The 21,362-nt window shown below is 45.4% G+C and overlaps 1 protein-coding gene and 1 long non-coding RNA gene across 6 annotated transcripts; one reads left to right on the top strand and one right to left on the bottom strand.

Moving 5' to 3' along the window:
* Positions 1-767: 767 nt before the first annotated feature.
* TIRAP (TIR domain containing adaptor protein) lies at positions 768-18,222 on the bottom strand. Of its 3 annotated transcripts, XM_082340590.1 has the most exons (6): positions 17,847-18,222; positions 7,228-7,351; positions 6,857-7,015; positions 6,272-6,509; positions 4,793-5,386; positions 768-3,678 (listed from the first exon to the last, which is right to left on the bottom strand). In XM_082340590.1, exons 4-6 carry the CDS (start codon positions 6,396-6,398, stop codon positions 3,659-3,661), a joined length of 741 nt encoding a protein of 246 aa, XP_082196716.1. In that variant the 5' UTR covers positions 6,399-6,509; positions 6,857-7,015; positions 7,228-7,351; positions 17,847-18,222; the 3' UTR covers positions 768-3,658. The 3 variants fall into 3 exon arrangements, with proteins under 3 accessions (XP_082196716.1, XP_082196717.1, XP_082196718.1); XM_082340591.1 differs by lacking the exon at positions 6,272-6,509; XM_082340592.1 differs by lacking the exon at positions 6,272-6,509 and having other exon boundaries at positions 4,793-5,332.
* On the top strand, positions 7,554-21,262 carry LOC309605161. Of its 3 annotated transcripts, none has more exons than XR_014231259.1 (5): positions 7,554-17,555; positions 18,291-18,711; positions 18,802-18,915; positions 20,345-20,414; positions 20,981-21,262. It is a non-coding gene; the product is annotated as an uncharacterized lncRNA (long non-coding RNA). The 3 variants fall into 3 exon arrangements; XR_014231260.1 differs by having other exon boundaries at positions 7,554-17,618; XR_014231258.1 differs by lacking the exon at positions 20,345-20,414.
* Positions 21,263-21,362: the final 100 nt, after the last annotated feature.

Raw genomic sequence — 21,362 nt, 5'->3', positions numbered from 1 at the left:
CCCGCTCCTGCAACTGGAGGGAGCCCTCGCGCAGCAACGAAGACCCAACACAGCCATAAATAAATAAATTAATTAATTAATTAAAAAAAAAAATGTACCAAACCCAAAACGTACAACAGATACAACATATAACGGTGAAATGTTTGAAGCATTCCTTTGAAATCATGATTTAGACAAAGTTGCCACTTTCCAATATCTTACTGGTGATCCTAGGCAGCAGAGAAAGACAAGTTTTTGTTTTGTCTTGCAAATTATATGAATGTCTTTATAGACACCCAACAAAATCTATAGTCTTATAGAATAAATAATTCAGCAGTTTGCTTATATTAAATCAATATGAGGTGGTGGTCCAGTGGTCAAGACTCCACGCTCCCAATGCAGCGGGCCCGGGGTTCAATCCCTGGTTGGGGAACTAGATCCCACACGCATGCTGCAACTAAGAGTTCGCCTGCCGCAACTAAGAAAAAAAGATCCCGCGTGCTGCAACTAAGACCCGGTGGACGTAATGAGAAGCCTGCGCACCACAACGAAGAGTAGCCACCGCTCACCGCAACTAGAGAAAGCCCGCGCGCAGCAATGAAGACCCAACGCAGCCAAAAATAAATAAATTTATAGAAAAAAAAAGACCCGGTGCAGCCAAAATGAATGCATGAGTAAATAAATAAATAAATAAATATATTTTTTTTAAAAAACCTTCTACAGTAGCAACAGAAAATACGACGTACTAAGGAATAAATCTCATAAAAAATGTGACTGACCAATATGGAAAAGATTTATAAAGTTTTATTGAAATACATTTAAAGACATGAATAAATGGAGACATGCCATTTTTATTAGGAGAATGATTCAATATCATTAAAACATCTATCCTTTCCAAATTAATCTCTCAACTCAATGTAAGTCCAATAAAAATATTAACTGGCCTTTTCCTGGAATTTGACAAACTGAATAAACAATTTATATGAAAGAGTAAAGGAACAGGAAGGGTTGAAGTGATTTTCATGATTAAGAGGAGTGGGAAGAGCTGACCTATTAAGTTATCAAGGTTTACTAACAACAACAGTAAGTAAGCCACGCTGCCACTGACACAGGGATACATCAACAGACAGAGGGAGGAGGCTGGAGAACCCAGGAGCAGACCCTCACGTATGACAACGTATGACAGCAGTGACATCACAATCAGTGGGGGAAGGATGCACTAGTCAGTAAATAATGGCTATTCAAATGAAAAAAAAAAAAAAGTATCTCTAACTTATAAACCAAGAGCAACAAAAACAAACCCAAACAAAACATCCAGGTGGATTAAAGACCTAAATGTGAAATACTTCCAGAAGAAAATACAGGAGTAGGGAAGATTTCCTAAAGAAGACACAAAAAGCACAGACTACAAAGTAATAGATAAAAGTTTTCACATTAAAAAATAAAGCTTCTGTTCTTTAAAAGATACTGTTATATGGTGGTCATTTTTTTTTAAACTTCTAATAATTTAGAGAGACATACTTAAATATTTAGAAGAAAATAATACCTGTGATTTGCTTCAAAATGATCGTCGGGTGACTAATGGGTAGGGTTATTATTAATAAAAGCTTATCTCTGAGTTGATAATTGTTGAAACTGGGTGATAGGTATATGGGGATTCATCAAACTTCCTCCTTCCTCCTTTTAGTGTATGATATATATTTTTTTTTATAAAAAAGGCAAAAGGAAAAAAAGAATATTATGACAATGGGATACCAGTGTTCATCCACCAGCTTATTAAACACTTAAAAAACTGATGATAAGTCTAGGGAATTTCTTGGCAGTCCAGTGGTTAGGACTCGGTGCTCTCACTGCCGGGGCCCGGGTTCAATCCCTGGTCAGGGAACTAAGATCCCACAAGCCGTGCAGCATGGCAAAAAAATAAAATTTAAAAAATCTGATAATTCTAAATGTTAGCAAGAACATGAAGAAGTGGCAACTCTTAAGCACAAATGGCAGGAACATAAATTGCACAACCAATTTGGAAGAAAATTTGGTATCTTCTACCAAGACTGAAGGTGCGCACTCTTCACTACCCAGCTCTTCCCCATCTAGGTTAAATCCTAGAAAATCTTGCTCTTGGAAACATACACAAGAATAAAAACGCTCACAGGCTCATTGTTTTCAACAGCAAAAAGCCTGGAAACAACCAAATGCCCGCTTGTAAAAACACGTGCGACTGAATGGTGGTATATTTACATAACGGAATGAAAGTGGATTTACTGCAGCTCCATGAATCAACATGGATACATCTTACAAACATGGCAAAAAAAAAAAAAAAAGGAATTTGCAGAATATAACACCATTTATGTAAAGTGTAAAACCATGTAAAAGTTAATATATTGTCAGGGATGCATACATATGTAATAAATTTCTAGAGAAAAGCTAAGAATGATAAATTCAAAATTCAGAATAGTGGTTACTTCTGGTGGGAGTAGGGAAGAGAATGTAAGGGCACAAAGGGAGCAACATGGGGATTGTGAGGTTTGGCTTCTAAGCTGGGTGTTGAGTACGTGAGTGTACACTGTATTATCCTTTAGTCCTTTTGTATGTAATAAGATAATCTGTAATTAAAAATAAAATTTTTTCACAATATATACAAATAGCGAATCATGTACAGTTAAAACTAATATGTTATATGTCAATTATATCTCAATTTAATATATATATATACATTTTTTTCAGTAAAAGGAGGAGATGTGGTAGGGGGAAGTGGGAGAAGAGACACAAAAGTACACATCAGGGGAATCATAAATTCATTTCAGTTCAACAACCAAGTTTTACTGAGAACAGATGAATGAAACTCTGCCTGTACTACAAGGTAGACAATCATCTGCCAGAAGAAATACGCTGATTCCTCTGAGTGCAGAGGTGAAGGAACTACTGTAAAAGCAGGAGTTCTGGCCAGACGCCTGATGAGGCCCCCATATGTCAGAGCATTGGTGGGTGGGCTTTTGATCCCAGCTAAAGGATCTGAGCTTTCCTTCTCTTCACCCCACCTGCTCCCTCCCCTCTTCTGTCTATTCAGACTCGTTTCTAGGTGTGAGTCTTTAATGACAGGCATGCAGTGAAAACGAACACAGGACAGTATTTGTCCTGTAGACGTGCTGAGGGCATCTTCCACGCAGCTTTCGGAAGTGAACGACTCACTGGGAGACCCCGGCAAGAGCGTGAGTGTGAAAGACGCTATACCTGTTGTTTTCTCCTGACACCTGTTCAGGGCTTCCCCAGGCAACTGGGAAAACCACCCAGCTGAGGCAAGCAGTCCAGGCTCCCAGCTCCTTACTCAGGTGAGTCACCTCTTCGGGAGGAAGGCGCCTAGACACCAGCGCCCGATTCCAGGGGAAGAAGACATAGGCACGATGTGCCAGGCTCCACGTCCGGTCACGCAGGAGGCAACACGTGGGTGATGTCTTGGTATCAGCACTTCCTTCCACCTCCACTTTCTGGCTTCCCCAGGCCTTCCTGGGAGCCCACGGCTATGGAGGCCACGGACAATCTGATTCCAGGGTCACATACAACGTGCTGCAAACTTACTCCTTACAACTTGGCACGTCTGCTGGAATCCAAGGTCCTAGGTCCTCTAACTCCATTCCCAGCTTTGCTCCAACTGTCTGCATCCGTGTTGATGTAAGAAGTGTCAGCTGAGGGTCTGCAGGTCTGAAAGAGACGAAAGAGAATCACATGGCTTGTCACCCTCCTCAAATCCCAGAATCTCTGTTTCCCCCACATGTCCCTGCCTTCGCTACCTTTTAATCTATTTTACTTCTAAACCCACTGTAATATAATGCCCCTCCCTGGATACACTTATGGTAGGCAATTCTTTCCTATTATTTTGCACCTGTTTGCGTTACTAAACCAATACTAAACCAGGGTCCCTCCTGGCATTTTCCCAGCTCTTGGTGGCCATCTCCAACCTGACCTCAGTGAGAGAAACCTAATACTATTAATACTAATAATGATAATAGTGGCTTATATTTATTGAAGACTTGATAATGCACTAGGCCCGGCCTGTCACAAGTACTTTACATGTGCCAGGCCACGTTCTGAATTTACTTAGTGTATATACTTATTTAGGTATATAGTTTCATTCTCGTTTAACCAATGAGAAAACCCAGGCACAGAGCACTTAAGTAACTTGCCCAAGTGACACAGTTTTTTTCCAGAGCCTGCATTCTGAACTACAGGCAGACCTCAGAAATATTGCAGGTTCAGTTCGAGACCACCACGATAAAGCAAATATTGCAATAAAGTGAGTCACACAAATTTTTTGGCTTCCCAGTGCATACAAAAGTTATGTTTACACTTTTCTGTAGTCTATTAAGTGTGTAATAGCATTATGTTTTTAAAAACAATGTACGTGCCTTCACAGAGAACTATATTCAATAACCTATGATAAACCATAATGGAAAGAATATTTTAAAAAAAGAATGTGTGTATATATATCTATATCTGTATCTATATCTGAATCACTTTGCTGTGCAACAGAAACTAACACAACCTTGTAAATCAACTACACTTAAATAAAAAATGGATTAAAAAAACAATGTACATGCCTTAATTTAAAAATATGTTATTACTGAAAAAAATGCTAATCATCATCTGACAACGCAGGGTTGCCACAAACCTATTTGTAAAAAAAAAAAAGCGCAGCATCTGCTAAGTGCTCTAAACTGAAGCCTGCACTAGGCCACATTGGGTGTCTCCTAAAAGCCCAAGTAGAGCAGGCGCGATGGCTGAAGCCCCTTTCCCTACTCCCTTCCCCGTAACTTACACCGCGTGACAGCCTCCTTGACCTGGCGAAAGCCGCCGTCGGGACCCCAGCCGTCCACGAAGTACATGAATCGGAGCTCGGCGGGGTAGGCGGCTCTGGGGAGGCCCGACATCAGCGGGATGGTGCGGCCCTCCGCCCCGGGGGCCTCGCTCAGCGCCTGCAGCATCTGGTACCTGCACCACGGGTCCCGCAGGAAGCCCTGCGTGATAAGCAGCACGCGACAGTGGCTGCTGCTCAGGGCCTGGTACAGCTCGGACACTATGGCGCCGCCGGGGGTCGCGTCGCGCAGCTGCAGGAAGCAGCGCAGGCCGGCAGCGCTGCCCTCCAGGTAGGAGACCAGCTCCTGCGCGGCCGCCAGGTCCTCCTCGCTGTGGCACACGCACACGTCATAGTCTTTGCTCCAGCGGCCGCTGCCGCCGCTGCTGCCGCCGTGGGCGCCCACGTGTGTCGGCGGCGGGGTGGGAGACACCGCTGGGCGGGGGCCCAGGGGTGGGGGCCTGTCCGAGGAGCTCGGCTGTGAGACGTCACTGCGGGTGCTTTCTGGGGAGACGGGCGTCTTTGTGGGCTTTCTCGACAGGGCCTGCCTGAACCAGTCTGCGGGGAAGAAGCACTGCTCTGGCCTGGAGTTTTCAGCAGGGGTCTCCTGGCGACCCCCCCCAGAGAGGAGCCACCTCGGGGAGGAGGCCAGCCCATCTCCCCTGTCCACCTTCTCACAACTGCTGCTCTGCGACTGTGTACACCCCTCAGGACTTGCCCAGAAGTTTCCCTCCTCTTTAAAGGTTTCGGGAGTACATAAAAACTCTGGCAGTTTTAGAAGTCGGCAGGGATGTAATGCCAGCCTGTCTTACTGTACTGCATATTCTGAAGTTGCTCAGAGAATAGATCTTAAAAGTTCTCATCCCAAGAAGAAAATAAATCTGTAACTATGTATGGTGATGGATGTTAACTAAACTTATTGTGATTACTTCACAATGTATACGAATGTTGCATCATTATGCTAATGAATGCTGTATGTCAATTATACCTCAATAATTTTTTGTAAAGCTTTTGGTATAACAACAATATGAGGGGAAAAAAAAGAAAGAAAGAAAGAAAGAAAGGAAGGGAGGGAGGGAGGGAGGAAGGAAGAAAGAAAAGAACTCTGGCTGTTTCACCAGCCTGATTGGGAAAGATGGCTTTGTCTGCCCCACGCCCTTCGATTGCTGGTACCCCCCTAACCTATCCTAACCAGAACTTCCCACAAGCTGACTAGTCAACCATCTGTGAGTCAGTAAGTAGAGCTATGTTAAGCTGGTAAAGATCAATTAGTCCCCAAACCCACTTTCAGCATTGAGGGGAGGTGGATTTAGATTAAGGGGCTACCCATTATGGGAGGGAGAGAGGCAGGGATTGGCATCTGTTTGGCCCTGAGAAATCCTAGCTTGTTGCTAAATGGGTAAAACGGAAATGTGGGAGAGGACCACTCACTGCCCAGAGTACCTGAAGACCTTAGAGCTGAGTGATCCGGGACCACACTTTGGAGTGGGGCACACAGATTTGATTGTGGACCTGCCACTTGCTTTCTATACGACCATAAGCAAGTCAGTCTATGTCTCCACTTCCTCATCTGTAAAATGGGTTCATTTTAGTTGTTGTTGAAGATCAGCAGAGATAATGCAGTGTCTGGCATATTGTGAGTACTCCAAATGGTTTCAACTCAGCTTCCCCAGCTTTTGACCTGGACAGAAAGTATGGTGTCCTGGAGGTTGATTTGTTTTTTTCTCTCTGCTTGGCTCCTACCTCTGAATGGTTCAGGGCGATTTAGATAAAAAGAGACGCCCTGTTAAGCACTCAGCACGGTGGTTTCCAGGCTGGGAAGACTAGCTGAGCACACCTGGGAAACCTGTGAGCCAAAAGGACTGAAGGCTCCCTGATGCACGCCCCTTCACTCCCCACAGAGCCTCTGGGCACTGAGGTCAAGGCAGGACCCCCCCACGCCCACCCCGTCAGCCTCCCTGCATCTCTCCAGGGCCTGTGCTTGGGGGCCAGGTAGCCTCCTGGAATTAGGAGTCTGTGTCCACTCACCAGCCATCTTGCCCAGAGGCTTCTTGGACCTGGAACGAGGAGCTGGCAAGGAGGGTGATGATGCCATAGTGGTGGGCTCCAAACTAACCCCATGAGATCAGACATTGGTAAAGTGGGAGAAGGGAGGGGACCCAGTCTTGACCTCATCCAACAGCCATCCTACAAGAGACAGAGAGACAGGATCACAAAAGCTGTACTTAACCTTACTCCCAGTCCCAGTGGGTGGGCTCTGGCATTTCTTTCTCTCCTGGTGCCTGACAGAGGCTCAGTCTCTAGATCGGCCCCTCATCCCTTTGGGGATTAGGGACAGACACCACTGGGATCCGGGCTGGTTGCCAGCTGAACCCCGACTGTGTAGCCATCAGACTTACAGAGTATGAGCTCAGCATGACCAGCAGAGTGACGGTTCTCCGCGCCACCTGGCCAGGGTTGCATTCGGGATCTGGGGAAGGGCGGCTGGCAGGCAGCTTGTTGTAAGGACTTCCTGTGTAAATGCTGAAATCAGAGAAGAAGGTCTGTTACTATTTGGACAAATAATTACGTATCAAGGTAGACAGATGTTGAGCAGTAGAGAGAGAGCACATGTAAGAAACCTTGGGGGACTTTTCCTCCAGGTCTGCCTTCCCCTGAATAACTCCCTCCCTCCATCCACCCACCCATCCTCCCTCCACTCCCTCCCTCCCTCCCTCAGCTGTACATAGTGGTAAAGGCTGCAGACTCTGCAGGCAGAGGTCCTAGATCTCATCTCTTATGAACTGTGGCCTCTGGTAAACTACTTTACTCTTGCTAAACTTTAGCTTTTTTTTTTTTTTTTTTAATTTATTTTATTTATTTATTTTTGGCTGCATTGGGTCTTCGTTGCTTGCTGCACGCAGGCTTTCTCTAGTTGTGGTGAGCGGGGGCTACTCTTTGTTGCGGTGCACGGGCTTCTCATCGCGGTGGCTTCTCTTGTTGCTGAGCACGGGCTCTAGGGCGCGTGGGCTTCAGTAGTTGTAGCACGCGGGCTCCGTAGTTGTGGCTCACGGGCTTAGTTGCTCGGCATCATGTGGGATCTTCCCGGACCAGGGCTCGAACTCATGTCCCCTGCATTGACAGGCGGATTCTTAACCACTGCGCCACCAGGGAAACCCTAAACTTTAGCTTTTCCATCTGTGAAATGGAAATAATACTACAGCCTGCTCAGCATTACTGTGAAGATTATATGAGATGATTTATGTAAAACGCATAGCATACAATGCTCAGAAAATAGTGTGGGTTAGTATGTATTTAAAATAATCTAGATATTGGAGGGATCTATTCAGTGTTATTCCAAATTCCGGAGGGTTTTTGGTTTGTTTTTTTTAGGGGGGGAGGGAAGGGATTGTCAAACGGCATCTAAATTTATATGGAAATGCAAAGGCCCATTAGACGGGCAACTCGCCATGGCCATGTTCTCTTCCCACCACAGTGACCTGATGTCCCTGATGGTGGAGGCTCTTTCTGCCTAGGTTTCTGGGAGGACACTGCGTGGGGCAGAGCCCACCCTGATCCAAGATGGAGCCACTGTGTTCTAGTGGATTCTGAAGATGAAAGGCTGGTGGAGAACTTGGTTCTAGAGCAAGGACTGCTTTCTCATTATTTGATGGATCTGCAGAGGTCAAAACAACCCCCCCCCCCGCCCCCACCACCCAGGAACTCACAGAGAAACGGCTTGTCTGAATAGACGCGCTGAGATAAGAGTTTTCAAAATTTAAAGAATGTCCTTCAGGGCTTCCCTGGTGGCGCAGTGGTTAAGAATCCGCCTGCCAATGCAGGGGACACGGGTTCGAGCCCTGGTCTGGGAAGATCCCACACGCCGCAGAGCAACTAAGCCCGTGCGCCACAACTACTGAAGCCTGCACGCCTAGACCCCGTGCTCCGCAATAAGAGAAGCCCCGCTTGCTGCAACTAGAGAAAGCCCGCGCACAGCAACGAAGATCCAACACAGCCAAAAATAATACATAAAATTAAATAAATAAATTAGAAAAAAAAGAAGAATGTCCTTCAATGTTGGACAAAAATGCTTCATTCTGCTAAATGCTGGACACCCTTATGCTAAGCTGATAAAGAGAAGACAAGAGATACTGATGATTCATGAAAATATACCAAAGTTCAAAAAAAGGAGAACTTCCACTGCAGCAGTAGTGGGTGCAGGGGTGTGGGAGGAGGAGGAGGAGTTGCGACGGGCTCGGGACCAGAAGTACATTTGAAAGAGCAAAGCAGAGAGCTGCTACGCGAGCCAAAAAGACATGAAAAGGGGAACATTAACAAGGACATGGGTTTCTTTTCCTACCTAATATTCTTTGGATTTCAGCCCCTAAGTGGTGAGATTGAGGCAGTTGCCTGGTAACCACTGTTAGGTTTTGAAATCCTTTTCCTGGTCAGGAGTCTCTGTTTCTTGACATCTTCATTTCAACCATTCAAGATGTCCTTCCCCTCCCCACCCCGCCCCCCAGCAGTAGACACAATGTTACTTGCTTTTTATATTATTTAAATCTTTTTTTCAATTGTGTTTTAATTTGAAAATTCATTACTTGGCCTTGATACACTTACAAACTGGAGAATCATTTGATATTTTTAATGACAGCCTAAAGGTTCAAAATTAACATAACACTTAACAGATGTAGATAGATCTAAGTTTCAGTTTCTCATTTTATCAAATGACGTGTCTTTTTGGCGATACATGCTGATTTTGGGTAGCTGCCTTTTTTCATTGCTTGTTTAAGAAATCCAATAGCCCAACAGCCACTGGAAGTAGATTGGTATAAGCCCTAGTGATTGATATTATGGAAAAGTTCAAACACAGGAAATAGCATCTTTGACAACGGATAATTGAGCAAGAATGCAGATCAGTTCCATTAACTGTATACACTGTCTACTTCCTAGAGTCTAAAACCATACTGCATTTTCCTTGTTACTTTTTCAGTTCTGTACAGCTGAGGCGGTGGAGCAATCACATTCAAATACGCTTTAATCTTTACAAGATTTAGTAACAGTCTATATCGAGATATGGTCGAGATATGGGAGACATAGTTGTCAGGCAGGTAAGAAGATAATGAACCCAAATCTCCAACTGGAAGGTCTCATCCCTCACTCCGTCTATTCTCTGATTTGTTATGTAGTCACCTTTCCCTGTGCTTTTAAAACATTCATCAAGTAGAATGATATAGACCTAAATACCTACTTTGTAGATAATTACAAAGACTTGATAGAAAATTAGTAAAGAGCTTCTTCAAAAGAAAAAAAAAAAAAAAGCAGTAGCCTGTTACCATCAGTGTTTTTAGAATGCTTTTTCAATATTACATGAAGGAACTTAATATGTGAGGTAAATAAAGTTTCACTGTATAAAATCCCAAGTGTATTAAGTATTATTCAATATCTAACTGGTCTCCAGTATCTATTATATAGGGAATGTTCTGAAACCTATGAAGGCATATGATTATGTATCTTATATAACTCATATCACATTTCTGTTAAGCTGGAATCACTGTCAGTGGTCCCCAAAGACATCCACACCCTAATCCTCAGAACCAGTGAAAATAAGCTACCTTACTTGGCAGAAGCTGACTTTGCAGATGTGATTAAGGGTCTGGAGATGGGAAGATTAGCCTGGATTATCGAGGTGGGCCAAATGTAATCCCAAAGGTCTTAGAAATGGAAGACAGGAGGGTCAGAGTGAGAGAAGAGATGTGACAACAGAAGCAGAGGTGGGTGTAGCGTGGGGCTGTGCGCAAGGAAGGCGGCAGCCTCTAGAAGCCAGAAAAGGCAAGGACCTGGATTCCTCCCTAGAGCCTCCAGAAGGGATGCAGCTCCACTGACCCACTTCAGACTGTGACTGCCACAACTATAAGATAATCAGTGTGTGTGGTATGAATCCACTACGTTTGTGGTACTTTATTGCAGAAGCAATAGGAAACTACTACACTATGTTTGATTGTATGTGAGGCTAATGAATGGGGAAAGCATTGAATCTGAGTGCTAAAAACTGGTCTGCCTGGGACTTCCCTGGCGGTCCAGCAGTTGAGGCTCTGCGCTTCCACTGCAGGGCGGGGGGGCGGATTCGATCCCTGGTCGGGGAACTAAGATCCCTGCATGTCGTGTGGTGCAGCCAGAAAGTAAACAAACAAACAAACAAAAAACTGGTCTGCTTAAAGATTTAAATTGTTTGAGGGAGTTTTTCACTTCTTTGATGGATAAATTATTATCTACTCTTCATGTGATTTTTGACTTTAAGAACACTGGTTTCAAAGGCTCCAACACTGGCTTCTCAAACATTTGCTGAAACACTTGTCAGGGCAGGATGCGTTAGAACTTGCAGGACGACGTCCCTTAAAGTGCTGAAATTAATCGTTAATAGCTAGAGAGGCACAATACACTGTTTCTGAGGAGTTGCAGACTGTGGTGGGCAGACCCTAAGGTGGCCCCATGTTCATACCTGTGAGTGTGGGCAGGACCCATGACTTCTTACCAAAAGAATATGGCAAAGGTTGTAGTATGTCACTCACATGATTGTGTTATTCTGTAGGGTGTGTGTGTTTGCATATGTATATAAATGTATATACACATCATATATATAGTAACATAATCGTGTGTGTATATGTGTATATACATACATATCGTATGTATATTTGCTATATAAGATGTGTATATATAAATATAACATATAAATGAATATTATGTACATATGTACGTATGTGCATGGGTGTAGGTGTGGGTGTAAAAATTCATCTTAGCAGACTGGAGAGAGACTCCCTTGCTGACTTGGAAGAATTTCCCATGTCATGAGAGGGCAAAGTGTCAAGGAACTTCAGGCAGCCTCAAGAAGCCAAGAGTGGTGTCCAGCTGATGGCCAGCAAGAAAGCAGACCTCAGTCCTACAACTTCAAGGAGGTGAATTCTGCCAACAAACAACAACCTGAGGGGGCTTAGTAGTGGGTCTTTTCCCATTTGCATCTCTGATGGCACCGCAGCCCTAGCTAACACCTGGACTGCAGCTGGGTGAGACTCCAACGGAAGACTCAGCCAAGCCTTTCACAGGCCCTTGACCTACAGAAACTATGAGATAACAAATAGGTGTTGGTTTAAGTTGCTAAATTTGTAGTAATTTGTCATGCAGCACAGAAAATGAACACAGGGACCAACCAAAATGATGGGTTAAAATGCCAGTTCCTGGGCCTCATCCCAAATCTACTGAATCAAATCTCTGGGTGTAAGACTTGGGAATGTGATTTTTAAACAAGTACCCCAGGAATTCCCTGGCGGTCCAGTGGTTAGGACTCAGCTGTCTCACTGCTGGGGCCCTGGGTTTGATCCCTGATTGGGGAACTAAGATCCTACAAGCCGCGCAGTGCGTCACAAAAAACAAAAACCAAAAAAAACCCCAAAAAGCACAAAAGCCAAAAAACAAAAAACAAGTACCCCAGGATTCTGATATAACTAAGGATTGGTCTAGTGGGCTGCAGCCGTGACTCCTAAACTAAGCTGTATACAATTATCACCTAGAGAGCTTTTAAAAATATAGCTGCCCCTGGAAATTCTTATTCAATAGTTCAGAAGTGGGGCCCCCAAATCTGTACTTTTTTAAGAGCTCTCCAGGTAATTCTGACACAAGGAACCACTCATCTCGATTTATATAAGCAGTGGAATAACTGAAAACTGCCTGGCAAATCTTGGGATTTGATTTTGTGAAATAAATTTCAAACTACTAATTTTGCTATAAAGTCAGATTTAAGATGGGACTCTAGCAAGCAGAAAACTGAAGTCTTATAGCCTGTATTAAATTAAATCATTTTGCTGAATTTTTGCTGCATATATAACAAGGTACATATGCTTTCAGCACTACATTTTGTAAATTTTGAAGACTTTTAAACATTTCAAATATATGTGTGAGTGTGTGTGTGTATGTGTATATAAAAGCACCCACTGCTTTATTTTTCTTAATATTTTGGCCGCGAGGCTTGCGGGATCTCAGCCCCCCGACCAGGGATCACACCCCAGCCACGGCAGTGACAGTACTGAATCTTAACCACTAGGCCACTAGGGAACTCCCTAAATTTAATTATATATCAAAAGTATTGTTACTTGGTTGTTAAAATCTAAAACCTTAGCTGTATTTTAGTCACATGGGAATATATCTTACTGACCAAACACGGAATGTGAAGCATTTTAATTAGTGTTGCTGTATTTTGCAAAATGTAGCAAATTGGTCTTTGGAAAACAGCTCCTTAGTTTTAAAAAACTGCCTTAGTTTTGAAACTATGTCACATGCGTACTAAAGGTCATTTTAAACTGAAATGGTGTGAACTTATTTTGTATTTGCTGTAGGTCTCAAGTAAATACGCAGGCATTGAATGTAATCTAGATTGTGCCAGCAGTGAATTTAATGACGGATATAGTTTACAAATTATGCCTTTATACATTAGTTCCCTTTTGAGCTTACAAAATGACTGCTTTTTATATATTTTTGAAAAAGGCTTGGGGGGGGGGCGGTTAGATTAAAAAAAAACTAAGATTTTTAAAGAGGAACTTTAAGAAGACTTCCACTACCAGAATAATAAAAACTTACTATAAAGCAACAGTAGGTTTAAGATCCTAGTGGGATATTTGCATGGAGACACATGCCAAGCCATATGTTTAAAATGAGTCTGGAGTTTGAAGAAGGCAGCAGGGCCAGAATTATAGATGTGGTAGTCATCAGCCTGTATGTGATAATTCAAATCATCTGGGGAAAGCGTAGCATGGAAAGAGACAAAGCATTAAGGAATACCTACAGTTAAAACATGGAGAGGGGCAAGTTTTACAAGCAGACACATCAGGAGAGTGCAATGTTATGATAGGCAAGGAAACAGAGTTTTGAAAATGAGATGGTGTTTACAATGGTGTTGGTGAACAATGTCAAATGCCCAGTGAGGATTAAGAAGAAACATTTGAATTTGAAAATTAGGAGAGACCAACTGCCTACACAATACCCCACTTCCATTTAGAACAGAAACTAGATTATGGGGAACAAATGAAATGCCTGCTAGAAAATGAAGACAGTAATTATACACTTTTTAAGTTTTGCCTGTGAAGTGAAGGGAAGATGTAACATCATAGTATAAACAGAAAACAAGATTTACTGGTTTTTTTGTTTGTTTGTTTTTCTTTTTCAGGAGATTTCAGTACGTTTATAACACTTTTAACTAAATAGGCTGACTACAAAATAGGTTGACTATCACACGTAATTACTTACTGAAATACCATCCCAAGTTAAAGCGCAATGATTACGTCACATGCTTAAAAATTTAACAGAAGACTGGCATTATTTTCCAAAGAATCATGTCAGAGAACATGAATTGTAGGAACTGATTCATGAATAGTTGTCTTATTAGAGCAAATGAATCAGCAATGTTTAGCTTTAAGATTCTGTTCCCTAACTTTTTATAATATCTTCATCTTTCATTAGCAAATATTTCATTAATATCTAATTCTGTTCATATTTAACCATAACCAGACAGAAAGTCTTAGTAATGTCTGGGGACCAAAGAAGGATGAAAATTTACAATCTGTATCTTCCTAACAGAGAATAATTTCAAATAACTTAAAAGCATATTGTTCAGAAGTATTTACCAGAAGGAAATAATAGTAACTCTAGGCTATACAAGTCTATATTCTTATTGGAATACCTGCATTATTCCTGCTATTTGTGCTATTTTAAAACCAGACATTTTATTATTTTCACTGGGCCTTTCTTCTTTGTTAAAATCTACCTTCAACTTGGTTTCTTAGTAAAATTTACCAATATCAGTAGGGCAGATAAGAGATATCTATTAAGTAAATGCCAAATATAATGAAAATATATTACAAAAGATTCATATTAAACTGAATTGTTTAGGCTTCAAAAATAGAAATTGAAACATTCTACTCTAAATTAGAAAAATAGTCTTGATTTCAATGGATAGTACAACTATCCATTGTACAAAAGTTGCCAAAATCCGATGATTCTCCCATATTTCTGCTATTATCACTTTCTGTTCCTGATCTTCGTTATGTATTCTCTGTCTCAGTGAATTACACACAACCCATTCACTTGCCTTATCTACATACCTAGGAATCATCTTTGACTGCCACTCTCCTCTACATCTCTTCAATTACTAAACCTGTCAATTATATCTATTCAACATTAAATAGTTCAGACCACCATAGACTGTCACCTGGATGACTTCAGTTTACTAACTCATTTTCCCATCTCTGATCACATCATTCTGTCGCTTAATATCAATGTTTCCTCATTGCTTTTAAAGCCCAAATTCCTTATAATGACTTACCAAGCTCTTAAATATATGGTCCCTGTTTACCTTCCCAGCCTCATATTCTTTTGATCACTCTCTTTCTCCACTCCGTACTCTCTAGCTTATATCTTCAGACATACGGAACAATCAGTGATAATTTGTGCACAAGGACAAACAGAGTAATGGAAGAATAGGGTGTCCAGAAACAGACCCACATCTATACAGTCTGCTGGTTTATGACAAAGCTGACACTGCAGTGCAGTGGAGAAAGGTGGTCTCTTTACTGGATGGTGCTGGGTCAATTTAGACAGCCTTGTGGGAAAAATGAATCTTGACCCATATATCCCACCATACCAAAAAAGTAATTTCAGGTGGATAGTAGATATATGTGAGGATAACAATAAAGCTTTTAGAAGAAAATATAGGAGATTATTTTCCTGACTTTGATTATTTTCCTGATTTTTAAAAATTGAGATGTAATTGACATACAACATTATATTAGTTTCAGATGAACAACACAATGATTCGATTTATGTATGTATTTAGAAATGATCATCACAATAAGTCTAATTAGCTTCCACTACCATGCATAATTACAAAATTTTTTTTCTTGTCCTCAGGACTTTTAAGTACTACTGTCTTAGCAACTTTCAAATATACAATACAGTATTATTAACCATGGTCACCATGTTGTACATTACATTCCCAGGACTTATTTATTTTATAACTAGAAGTTTATACCTTTTGACCACCTTCACCCATTTCGCCCACTCCCTACCCCCCAGGATAGGCAACAATTTTTTTAAAAAAACTGAACATAAATAATAGAACCATAAGGGGAAAAATGATAAACTGGACAACATTAAAATGAAGAACTTCTGTTCTTCAAAAGACATCATTAGGACAGTGAAAGGCAATCTCCTGAGAGAGAGAGAAGATATTTTAAAAATACAGATCCAATATGTCTCATATCCAGAATATTTAAGAACTCTTACAAACTGGTAAGAAAAGGAGAGACAACCTATTGGAAAAATGGGCACAAGAATTGAACAGACACTTCACAAAAGGGTATCCAAATGCCCAACAGATGTATGAAAAGATGCACAATTTATTAGTCACCAGAGGAATGCAAATTAAAACCTCAATGCAACCCCACTTCCCACTCATTCAGCAGAATGGCTACAATGAAAAAGACAGACAATATCAAGTATTGGTAAGCATGTGGAGAAACAGGAACTCATATACTGCCTGTGGGAGTGCAAATTGGTAGGAGGACTTTGAAAAACTGTCTGGCGCTATATTCCACTTCTAGGAATGTACCCAACAGCAATGCTAACATATGCTCACCAAAAGACAAACATAAGAATGCCTCAGCAGCACTATTTACAATAACCCCAAGCTGGAAACAACCGTATCCATCAATCCTAGTATCCGGTAGAATGTAGAAATAAATTGTGGTCTATCCATACAGTGAAAAATTACACGTCAGTGAGAATAAATGAACGAGTGCTAAATGCAACAGGGTTCAATCTATATATTGAGTATAAAACACCATACACAAAAGTACATAAGTATGATCCCAAGTATCCAAAATTCAAAACCAAATAAAACTATTTTATGATGTTAGAAACCAGGATAGCAGTTACCCATGGGTGAAAGTAGTGATTGGAAGTGGGCATAAGAGGGCATCTGAGGAGTTCCCTGGTGGCCTAGGGGTTAGGATTCCAGGCTTTCACTACTGGGTGCCAGGGTTCAATCCCTGGCCGGGGCCTGAGATCCCACGAGCTGTTTGGTGCAGTCAAAAAAACTCTGGAGTGTGAGTCATGTTTTATTTATTCTGGGTGTGGGCTGCACAGGAATGTCACTGCGTGACACTGGGAAAGCTGTACACTTAAGATCTGTGCACTTTTCTGTGTGTGGGTTGTATTTCAATTTTTAAAAAAGGTTTTAAAAATAACTAGATGTGACTTCCTCTGACAATGGGTCATTCCTGACCCTCGTGGCCCCTGGGTTAGGTGCATCGGCTTGGCGAGCCTGTACTCCATCCTCCCCTCTCTTAGCTGCACCTGTCAGGGTGTGTGTGGTTCCTAGTGTCCCCAGGTAGAGGACGAGGGCTGACTCTGTCCTGTTCAGTGCTGTCACACGATGCCCAGCCCATCGGAGAGGTTCGTGAAATGACTGTGGAAGGGGTCGCTCCGTAGGCCTGTAACCCTAAGTAAAGCCCTGTTCTTGCTGAAACACTGTCACAAAGGCCATCAGAAGAGCAGAGGGAGAGGCTGCGACCAAAGCAGAGAAGGAGGCGAGAGCCTGGAAGAAAAAGAATCTACAGTTCAAGACCGAAGCCACCTGAACCAGGCAGGCTCCTCAAGCTCAGGGAGGTCTCCCTGCACGAGCTTCTTGGCGACAGAGAAGGTGCCAGCTCTCTCCGAGGGCCTTTTCACCCGTTTCCGCGTTGTGGGGGCTACGAGCGGCCAGGTGAAGGGGCGCAGAGGGGACGGCGGTGAACCGGCCAGAGGTGTCGCAGGGAGGGGGCAAGTCCGCGACCGGGGACCGGGGACCGGGCCGCTAACGGGGCCGAACGCGGGGGTCCACTGCCCGCGGGAGTCCTGCCGGCCCAGCCGCCTGCCCGCCCCGCTCGCCCGCTCGCCCGGCCCGCGGGGCCCCGCCGCGCCCGCTCCCGCCCGCGCCTCCCCGAGCGCTCACCTGCGCCTGGGTGCGGGGGGCGCTGCCTCGGTGCGGCCGGTGCGGGGCGCGGACTCCGGCGCCCGGCGGGCCGCTCGCCCACGGGAAGTGCAGCCGGCCGCCCGCTGCCCCGGAAGCGCCGAGGCTCCCGGCCCGCGGCTCCTCCTCCGCCCGCCGCTCCCGCGCCCCGAGCCCGACCCGAGGGGGCGGCCCGCCCGCCGGCAGCCGGGTCCTCCGCGCCCGCTTCCCCGGGCTCGCAGGGAGGTTCGTGGCCATCTGCGCAGCTAAGGACCGGGCGGAAGCTTGGAGATGAGTCTTTCCTCCCGAGTTCCCCGAAACCCACCAGGAGAACCTGCAGCCTCGGCTGTGTTCTCTGTCGCGGACACGGAAAGAAACCCCTTACTTCATTCATTGAGTCTTCTCGACGCCTTGCCAGGGAAGCGTTTATACCTTTTTTCTTTTCAGGCAAGTGAGGACGATGATGCCGTACTTTTCCAATGGCCACACACAGTCAGTGGTGAGGCGGAGAGGCCGACGGCCGTGGCAGCCGTGAGGGCAGCCCCCGGGGCCGGGGCGCCTGGCACGCGCCCCTGAAGTTCATGGCCCAGCGCACGGCCGGCCGGGCACGGCTCTGCGGGCAGTAACGCCTGGCCGAGTGTGACGGGCGAACGGTGGCGAGGCCTAGCTTAGACAGAGTGAAGGGACTTCTCAGCGCCCTTGGGGTGTTGATGAACAGTGTGAAGCACCCAGGCGGGGATACAGCACCCAGGCGGGGATACAGCACCCGGCATTTCCCAAGCTTGTTCCACCCCAGCGGGAATGCCAGTATCTTCCTGAGCAGTGTTCCTCGCATGCCGGTTTGGGAAACACGCCTACTGCTGTGCAGGTGAAATGCCGGAGGGTGGAGGTGGTTTAATAGGGCCGATCTAAGATTCATGATCTCCTTTTCCATCTGATTTCCTGCTTTTCTCACCAGCCAGCCAAAAGGACTTAGTGCTACTCCTGGGAGGGAGTGTGGTGTTAAGGCCGTACCGGGGGAGCTCAGGAGTCAGATGGCTGGGGTTCGTATCCAGGGCGCATCACGCTAGAGGTGAGACCTTGGGGAAGCGCGGGGCCTGTCGAGGTTCACTTTCATCATGGAAATCATGATATCTGGTTCCTAGCGTTGTGGGAAGGAGTAGATGAGATAAGGCCTGTCAGACAGCTAGCCTAGTGCCCAGGTGCTCAGAGTAAAAGGGTTCCTTGTACTCTGCATGGAGTATACCTCCGTTTTCCCTGCCCTGTGCCTGTGCTCCGAGGTCCCCTCCACCCAAGGTGTCCTCCCTTTTCCCAACTCTGCTCTTCAAAAACCCCCATCTTCTGACAAGGGTCATTTTTGCAGCTTATGCAGGAAATCTTTTCTTAACCCTGCTCTTCCCACCTTCTTCCCTGAAATCCCCGCTAGGACCTTATGTTATTCGGAACTTGTGCTCAAGCAGCTTACCTCTGTTAGAGTGAAAATTCCCTGAGGCCAGGGATCGATCTGGCTCCAGTGGAAGCAAAGAGGAACTCAGGTAAACACACTGAGAGCCAAGGCTAGGGCAAGCCTAGGACAGCCCAGCTCAGTGCTGGGACAAGCGTGAAGGCTAGGTCCCAGTGTCCCTCACACAGGGAAGACAGATGCAAGGGTAAGTGCTGTCCTGTAGCCTGAATAAAGCCCTGTGGGAGTGCAGAGGGTTCATTACCGCCTTCCTAACAAGTGCAGCATTTGTTGTCCTGGAGGAAGCAGCTTCTGGGGGAGGAGCCAGATGAAGGCCTTTTTCCTCCGGACCAGTAGATAGGGGCGTCTGTGCTGAAGGAAGGGTGAGTGGATACTGGGCACCAAAGGAGGCTGCCTTGCACGGTTAACACGGATGCTGGGTTTAACCAGCCTCATCCTGGCCCCTGGGCCCTGGCAAGTTCCTTCCTCTCTTTCAGCGTGAGTTCATTGAGTTCATTCCGCATTCAGGTGGCTCTTCCTCTTTTGCTCACCTAACTAGTCCTGGTTCTTCCCCACCCATCCTCACCGCCCCCCCCCACCCCCCCCACTCAGGGGCTTTTACTGTTCCCTCCCTGGGAGCACATCTGCCCTCTTCTCCCTCCCTCACCCAACTGATGATCGGGAGGTCCACCACCTCCATCTTTTATGTTTCATTCTTCTCCCCACAGGCCACTTTGGGAGGGAGTGGGCACTTTACTAGCTGTCTCTACTCCCACTCACTTCTCCCTCTGAACAAGTATCCACACTCAACCCCACTGGGTGCATTTCTCCCTGGGGCTGCCCTCCGTAAGGTCCCCACGGACCCTCTTGGTACTGAATCCAGCCCTCATGTGTGTGTTTATACCACTGACCCTTCCTCCCAGGCTCTGGAGACACCTCGCTTTCTGGGCTTTTCTCCTGCCTCTGGCCACCTCTTCAGCATCCTCATCTCTTAAACGTGGCAGGAGCCCCTCCAGCTTCCCCCCCCCCACACCAGTCCCCTATTCTTCTCCCCTCCCAGGGTGATACCGTCGTTCTCCTTGACGCCCACATCTCTACCTACAGCCCACATCCCCCTCAGTGCCACCACCGTGAGTCAGCCCCTATTAGATATTTCTATCAGACGTCCTGCAGGCAGAGCCTTAACTCAACGTGTCCCAAATCATCCCACTCAGCGTCCCTCACACTGCTCCTCAGCTCTGCGAAAGGCATGACATCCACCCAGTTGTCCAAGCCAGAACCCTGCAGTCTTACTTGAGCCCATTTCTCGCTGCTGCTGTTGCCTCTTGGGTCCACGCACCTCTTGCCGTGATGGTGCAGGCCTGGTTGTCCCTGCCACGTGGACTATAGTGACAGCCTGCTGTCTGGTCTCCTGCTTTGGCATCATACTCTTCTCCACAAGGCAGGCAGGGTGATTTCTCTAAAAGGAGAATCCGATCATGTGGCTTCCCTATTGAAAGCCCTTCAGCGGCCCCCTTTGCACAGAAAAATAGCCAAGCTCCACAGCTGGCTCTTCAGGCCCCGGCCCTGCTGTGCCGGGACACACCACTTGGAGTCCCTTGAATGTTGCTAACTCTTGGCCCCAGGCCTTTGTATGTGCTTCTCCCGCAGCCTGGGATCACCCTGCGCTCACCGTGTTAAACTGCTCGTCCTTTAGGTTCAGCTCAGAGGTCAGCTTCCCTGGGAACCTTCAGGGAGAAACACCCAGCTGGGGAGAGGCGTCTGCGTCCTGTGCTTTCTCGCAGCACCGCAGGGACTGACCTAGGGGCGAGGGGCGGGCAGAGGTGAGAACTCCCAGTGAGACCACATGCCATGCTTTGCCTGCTGGTGTATCTCTAATATGCAGCCCTGGGCCTGCCGAGAGTTGGAACTGAATACGTATTGAATTGATGAATGAACACCTTCCTTCCCTCTACAGTCACCCCCCTGCAGGAACTCAGGAAAAGGAGGCACTAACCTGCAGACCAGATGCCTGACATCTAGGATTTAAGAATGCTCCTGTGCTCCCCCCAGCCTGGTATCAAAGGCCAGTGGGGTAA

Source organism: Balaenoptera borealis (genome assembly GCF_965194805.1).
Source record: "Balaenoptera borealis genome assembly, chromosome: 11".
In the NCBI taxonomy this organism is placed as follows: Eukaryota; Metazoa; Chordata; class Mammalia; order Artiodactyla; family Balaenopteridae; genus Balaenoptera; species Balaenoptera borealis.
Note: the sequence above shows the minus strand (reverse complement) of the source record. Positions and strands in the feature narration are given on the sequence as shown.